The following is a 7,639-nucleotide window of genomic DNA, read 5'->3' as shown; positions in this document are numbered from 1 at the left end:
TTCGGGCAATTACGTCATATCCACGGCACATGACTGCGACGTAATACCCGCTTATCTGAAACGGCAGTTAAAAGTAGAGTTACATCAAGTTTTCTTGGAACCTAAACGAATGAAAGAAAACTATCATTTGGCCACAACCAACATTCACAGATACAACACAACGTGCGGGGTTGGGGTTAAAGATTGAGTGAAGGGCCCTCGTTTTAAACTACTGTTTTGAAAAGGAGTGGGAACAAGTAAGACGTATTTAATTTATTTAATGGGAAGTAGTAAGACTTATTAAATTTATTTAATCTACTTTTCTTCCCAGGCAAAATTTGATGTGCTGCAATTCCAAATTTCCAAAGTGAATGAAGGAATGAAGTCCTTTAAATTATGATTTTGTATAAATACTAGGCATTAACACAAAATCGACGGCACAAAATGGGCAGACTTTACTTGTTTGAAAAGGACTGGTTACAAGACAGACTTTTTTAATTTATTTAATGGGAAGAAGACTTATTTAGTTTAATTGATCTATTTTTGTTCCCTGCCAAAATTCGATTTGCTGCAATTCCAAATTTCCAAAGTGAATGAAGGAAAGAAGTCGTTTAAATTATGATTTTGTTTAAATACTAGGCATAGACACAAAATCTACGGCACAAAATGGGCAGACTTTACTTGTTTGAAGAGGACTGGTTACAAGACAGACTTTTCTGATTTATTTAATGGGAAGAGGACTTATTTAGTTTATTTAATCTATTTTTGTTCCCTGGCAAAATTGGATTTGCTGAAATTGTATTTTGCCAAATCTCGATTTGAGACCTGATAGGAAGTATTAAACGCTTAGTTAAATCAATACAAGTTGGTAATAAGAGCGAGTAATGTTGGTTGAACCGATGAATGAAGGTTGAAAGCAATTTAAATTATGACTTTGTATAAATACTAGATATTAACAGAACATCTACTGCGCAAAATGGGCAGAGTTTACTTGTTTGAGAAGGAGTGGCTTATTCAAAACTAAGATTTATGTAATCTGTTTGTTCCCAGGCAAAATTGGATGTGATGCAATTCCAAATTTCACCACATGATGGTGCCCAATTTTGACTTCATAGGACATATTAAACACTTAGCTTGTTATTATGTTCAAGGTAATCAGATTTGTTTATCATTCTAATGGCCTCTTCAAAACTATTCTGGATTACTACTTTGGATCTATTCTACATTACTTGGCAACAACATACTCTGTAACAGATTAGGCAGTATAATCACATATGTTAACTTGAGAGTGCCCACACTCAATCTACTTATCGTGATGTGTTAAATCAATTACTGTTAGACATTATTTGTCTGATAATCTACCAAATCTTTGAATTGAAGAATTTGTGATTTAATTAATAGCTTGTTCAGGGTAATCAGACTTGTATATAATTCTAATGGCCTTCTTTTGAAAACTATTCTGAATTACAACTTTGGATCTTATATTACTTTGCAACAATCTACTCCGTGACAGATTAGGCAGTATAATCACATATGTTAACTTCAGTGCCCACACTGTATTTATTTATGGTTATTTGTTAAATCAAGTACTGTTAGACATGAAATAGGAAGTGTTTAACATAAATGTTATGGCTACTCACCATTGTAGCTCGCTCCTGGTCAATGATACGAGCCTCTTCTTGCAGTGGAAAACTTGCAGCCAACAAACACCGTGGAACCTAAAGGAATGAAATTAAACATTAACATTTCGCCTCGACCAATTTTCACACGTACAACGCAACGCGGCTACACTTCTGCTATTACAAACGTAAATCTCCTTAAACACAATGAGTGTTACTTACCGTGTACGCTCTAGACGGTCCAGTTGCAAGCAGAAAATAAAGATATTTCTGTTGATAATCGTCGCTGCTCAGTGGCTCACGGCCATCGCGCCAACAGATTTGAATTTTGGCGGAGGTTCGGGCAATTACGTCATATCCGCGGCATTTGACTGCGACGTAATACCCGCTTATCTGAAACGGCAGTTAAAAGTAGAGTTACATCAAGTTTTCTTGGAACCTAAACGAATGAAAGAAAACTATCATTTGGCCACAACCAACATTCACAGATACAACACAACGTGCGGGGTTGAGGTTAAAGATTGAGTGAAGGGCCCTCGTTTTAAACTACTGTTTTGAAAAGGAGTGGGAACAAGTAAGACGTATTTAATTTATTTAATGGGAAGTAGTAACTTATTAAATTTATTTAATCTACTTTTCTTCCCAGGCAAAATTTGATGTGCTGCAATTCCAAATTTCCAAAGTGAATGAAGGAATGAAGTCCTTTAAATTATGATTTTGTATAAATACTAGGCATTAACACAAAATCGACGGCACAAAATGGGCAGACTTTACTTGTTTGAAAAGGACTGGTTACAAGACAGACTTTTTTAATTTATTTAATGGGAAGAAGACTTATTTAGTTTAATTGATCTATTTTTGTTCCCTGCCAAAATTCGATTTGCTGCAATTCCAAATTTCCAAAGTGAATGAAGGAAAGAAGTCGTTTAAATTATGATTTTGTTTAAATACTAGGCATAGACACAAAATCTACGGCACAAAATGGGCAGACTTTACTTGTTTGAAGAGGACTGGTTACAAGACAGACTTTTCTGATTTATTTAATGGGAAGAGGACTTATTTAGTTTATTTAATCTATTTTTGTTCCCTGGCAAAATTGGATTTGCTGAAATTGTATTTTGCCAAATCTCGATTTGAGACCTGATAGGAAGTATTAAACGCTTAGTTAAATCAATACAAGTTGGTAAGAAGAGCGAGTAATGTTGGTTGAACCGATGAATGAAGGTTGAAAGCAATTTAAATTATGACTTTGTATAAATACTAGATATTAACAGAACATCTACTGCGCAAAATGGGCAGAGTTTACTTGTTTGAGAAGGAGTGGCTTATTCAAAACTAAGATTTATGTAATCTGTTTGTTCCCAGGCAAAATTGGATGTGATGCAATTCCAAATTTCACCACATGATGGTGCCCAATTTTGACTTCATAGGACATATTAAACACTTAGCTTGTTATTATGTTCAAGGTAATCAGATTTGTTTATCATTCTAATGGCCTCTTCAAAACTATTCTGGATTACTACTTTGGATCTATTCTACATTACTTGGCAACAACATACTCTGTAACAGATTAGGCAGTATAATCACATATGTTAACTTGAGAGTGCCCACACTCAATCTACTTATCGTGATGTGTTAAATCAATTACTGTTAGACATTATTTGTCTGATAATCTACCAAATCTTTGAATTGAAGAATTTGTGATTTAATTAATAGCTTGTTCGGGGTAATCAGACTTGTATATAATTCTAATGGCCTTCTTTTGAAAACTATTCTGAATTACAACTTTGGATCTTATATTACTTTGCAACAATCTACTCGGTGACAGATTAGGCAGTATAATCACATATGTTAACTTCAGTGCCCACACTGTATTTATTTATGGTTATTTGTTAAATCAAGTACTGTTAGACATGAAATAGGAAGTGTTTAACATAAATGTTATGGCTACTCACCATTGTAGCTCGCTCCTGGTCAATGATATGAGCCTCTTCTTGCAGTGGAAAACTTGCAGCCAACAAACACCGTGGAACCTAAAGGAATGAAATTAAACATTAACATTTCGCCCGGACCAATTTTCACACGTACAACGCAACGCGGCTACACTTCTGCTATTACAAACGTAAATCTCCTTAAACACAACGAGTGTTACTTACCGTGTACGCTCTAGGCAAAATTGGATGTGATGCAATTCCAAATCTATCTGAAACGGCAGTTAAAAGTAGAGTTACATCAAGTTTTCTTTTTTAATCAACACAATCATTTACAACCGTTGACCAGAAAGAATCGTCGAAATTCGACGTCCCCCACAAACGCCACGTCACTCGCTTTTCAGGGCAACAAAAGTACTTCTTTTTAAAAACGATGAGTTGTACTTACCGTGTACGCTCTGGACGGTCCAGTTGCAAGCAGAAAATAAAAATATTTCTCTTGTTAGTCGTATGTTACCATCCGCTGTGTCTTTGTCAACATCGCCGCCATTTTCCTACTTCCTGCTGCGAGCCACGCCCACGGATTTAAATTTGGGCGGAAGCTCTTTCCATTGGCGTCGTTTTCGCGTATAGCAAATCCGATTGGTTGGGAAGGGGGCACGGTTATGCAGCCGAGGAGTCCTGTGATCGGTGGGATGTAAAGTAGGCGTCGACGTCACGTCCGCGTCACGTGACCACGACGTGGCAGACGTCAAATAGCAACCGCTGTTTTGTTTAGTAGACTTACAGTTGTTATGCATTGACATAATGGCGCACACACCAAATAGATTTAAATAAATTAAATAATTCTTCTGCCCACTCTCTTTTAAACAAGTTAACTCTCCCCGCGGATTTGAATTCCGGCGAAAGTTACGCCCATCGACGTCACGTATGTCACGTGACCACGACGTGGCAGATGTCATATAGCAACCGCTGTTTTGTTTAGTAGATTTACAGTTGTTATGCATTGGCATAATGGTGTGCACTCAAAATAGATTTAAATAAATTAAATATTTCTTCTGCCTACTCCCTTTTAAACAAGTTAACTCTGCCCACGTCCATTGACGTCTTGTCTGCGTCACGTGACCACGACGTAGCGACGTCATATAGTAACCGCTGTTTTGACCAGTAGACTTAGTTATTATGCGTTGACATAATGGCGCACTGGTTAGCATGGCCACCTCTTAAGCATGATGATGCGGGTTCGACGCCTGATCAATGTTAGCATGGAGTGAGCTGAAGTGCATGGCGCTGAAGATTTGAATCTTTGAAATGCGCTGAGGTCTGACATATCAGGCAGAATGGTTTGCCATCACGTTCAACAAAAAATAGAAACTTTCCCACTCTGATTAAAACGTCCTGTGTTCATCTACGTATTTTTGTTTTGCTGTGCATCTTTTCCCTGCCATTTCGAGAGCCCAATTGACACTCATAGTTTAAAGAAATGTGTTTGCCCATCCTACTTTGTGGAATTTCACCACATGCGCTTTTGACCAAAATACCAAATTGAACTCAAGTGAAGCCAACACGCACAACCCCCCCCCCCCACACACACACACACACACACACACACACACAAATGTTGATATGAACATAAAAGAGCCGCATGCGGTTCGGGAGTTGCGGCTTGGCCAAACCTGTACTATACAACTTTATTTGTATAAAATTTTCACAACAGCTGTCACACAAACAAAGCGGGAAAAACCGAAGACGTGCGTGTTCCGCCCACGCTGGATTTATTTGCACCTTTGAAAAGACACCGTATTGCCGCAGATGTGGCAAAGAGTACTTTTGGGCATCTGAGACGGAAGGATGTCCAAAGCATCACGTCACCTGCTCTGGTAGGCATGGTGGTGGGACGTTGAGGTCAACCGCTTTGGGGTTGGCTGACTCTTTGATCGCAGGATGCCACACACTTGAAGACAGAAGCAGAAAAGCAGAGCTAAATGCAAAATGTACTCACCGGTGACTCCAATTTTTTTCCCCCCTGAAGAAACAGCTGGACGGGTGGCCCCGGCTGGCCAGTGGGACTCTTGTTATTCTGACCCTTTTTAGTGCGCGTTTGGGGCAACAACCGTTTTTTGTGGCGCTCTCTTCTGGTTCAAAAGTGCCCTGCATGTGAATTTGCTTTTCCTGCCTTCTGATTGGATGAGCGCCGGTGTGACGCGGTGCCTCTGTCACCGTGGCGGGGGGTATACGTTGGCATCGGAGCGTCTGCCAACGTCTGAGACCGGCTGGCAGTGTATCGGAGGTGTCGAGTGCGGTGCCGCTGGAGCTCACTCACCAGCTGGTGTTAGGGCCACAGAATGAAGGCCAAGGAGAAGAATAGAAAGAGAAACAGAAACTTCTCCTCCAATTGTTTGATTTGTCTCTTCTGAGCTTCGATGAATTCTTTCAGCTCTTTGTTCCTCTAGGACGGACAAATGGAAAGTGGCATTCAAAAGCCAGTAAGCGTGCAAGTAAGTGCCGGGCTGGCTTTGGGCCCTTACCTGTTGCGCGCTGTGCAGCAGATCCATTCTCTCTTGGAGGATGCAAGCGTCGCGCTCCCTCAACTCGCACATCAGGGCTCGCTTCCATTGGTCCACGGCGCTCCTAAGCTCTTCTCTCTGATCCGCCGTCAGCACGTCATTCACGCCAGCGTGGCTGGCTTTTTCGCCGTCCGTGGCGGGGCAGTCCCGCTGCGGTAGCGCCTCGTACAACATGGCCTCCAGCTCCAGGATCCTCTGGGCCGCAATCCTCGTCCATCAGTGGTCCGGCGGGAGATTTGAGGGCGGCTTACCTTATGAGCCTGGTCCATGGAACACTTCCTGAAGTCCAACTCTTCATCCAGGTAGCCCTTCTGCTTGCAGAACATATCCTAGCACAGCTCAAGGTCAGAATTGTTGGGGCACATTGCCGGAGTTCCCCTTGGCTGATGTCGCGTGTCTGTCTACCTTCTCACTTTCAATGTCCAACATCTTCTGTTGAAGTGCTGACTTGGTCACTTTGATGTATTCTAACCACTGAGGAAAGGCTGCTGTCACATAAGCAGAATGCGAGAGCGTGCGTGGACGTGCGCGTTACCTTCTCGGCTAGGGTGAGAAGGGTCCTGGCGTGAATCACGACCACCTGCTCCTCGTTGGTGAGATTCTGCAAGAGCCCAAAGGCACAGCGTCAACAAGCTTCTTTCAGCGCAAAGCCTTCCAAAAGTCACATTTGAGCCGCCGAGTCTCGTGGAGTGCGAACATAAGGAGTTCGACATACACTTACGGCGTTATAGCCCAGGATGTCCAGCTTCTTCATCAGATCACTGATGACGATGTCCGGGGGAAAGGCGCAAGGAGCAATGTAAGGTGTTCTGGGACCTCGGGTTAAGGTTAGGGTTGCGAGGGACGCCTTACGTACGCTCACGCCCTCGGCCTCGCAGTAGATCTGCAAAGGGCTGAGGCCGTCTGGGAAACGGACTTGCAGAAACTTCAAGACGGGGGAGCGCCACTCCCTCTCCTGAAAGGCAGAGGCATGCATCCGTCCGTCCGTCCGTCCGTCCGTCCGTCACATCTCTGGCCTCAACACGCTTGTGCGAGTCTTCCCACCTCCAGCTCCAGGATGCGGAACTCAAGCAGTTCGTTTTGGTCTCGGATATCCTGGATGTGCTCTTTCAGACGCGCTTCTTCCGCCTCCATCCGCCTGACCTGAAAAGACAGTCAGACCTCATCTGCGGGGCTTCCCGACAGGTGTGACGCCAAGCGACTCCGCCCAGCGCCTTTCTTTCCGTCACCTTTTCGGCCAACTGCTGATTGCTCTGACGCAGCAGCTGCTTCTCCTCCACCCACTTGACATTCTAGAAGAGACAAACGCGTGGACAGCTTTGGAATGTTGTGTCATTTTCATCCACAAATTCTTTGGTTGACTGGAAAATGACATTTGCTTTTCTCCGCATTTTCCCAGCCACGTTCGGGGGGGGGGGGGGGGGGGGGGGTTGGTCCAGTAATGCCAGACGGATGAGTGACTGAAGAATGTAGCTATTTTGTCTGAGAAAAAGGTGTGCTCATTGATGAGCTTACCTGTCCTTGTTGCTTCAGCGCTGACTCC

At 42.7% G+C, this 7,639-nt stretch overlaps 1 protein-coding gene across 1 annotated transcript; it reads right to left on the bottom strand.

Moving 5' to 3' along the window:
• Positions 1–6,817: 6,817 nt before the first annotated feature.
• Positions 6,818–7,383, bottom strand: LOC148377822 (janus kinase and microtubule-interacting protein 3-like; the record flags this gene model as incomplete). The annotated part of the gene is made up of 3 exons (XM_088368127.1): positions 7,326–7,383; positions 7,141–7,239; positions 6,818–7,051 (listed from the first exon to the last, which is right to left on the bottom strand). Coding segments are annotated over exons 2-3 (324 nt in total), but the record flags the coding sequence as incomplete, so codon positions are not given.
• Positions 7,384–7,639: the final 256 nt, after the last annotated feature.

Source organism: Syngnathus floridae, unplaced genomic scaffold (assembly GCF_059516105.1).
Source record: "Syngnathus floridae isolate MCC-2025c unplaced genomic scaffold, RoL_Sflo_1.0 HiC_scaffold_84, whole genome shotgun sequence".
Taxonomy (NCBI): Eukaryota; Metazoa; Chordata; class Actinopteri; order Syngnathiformes; family Syngnathidae; genus Syngnathus; species Syngnathus floridae.
This window is presented reverse-complemented; position numbering and strand designations above follow the sequence as displayed.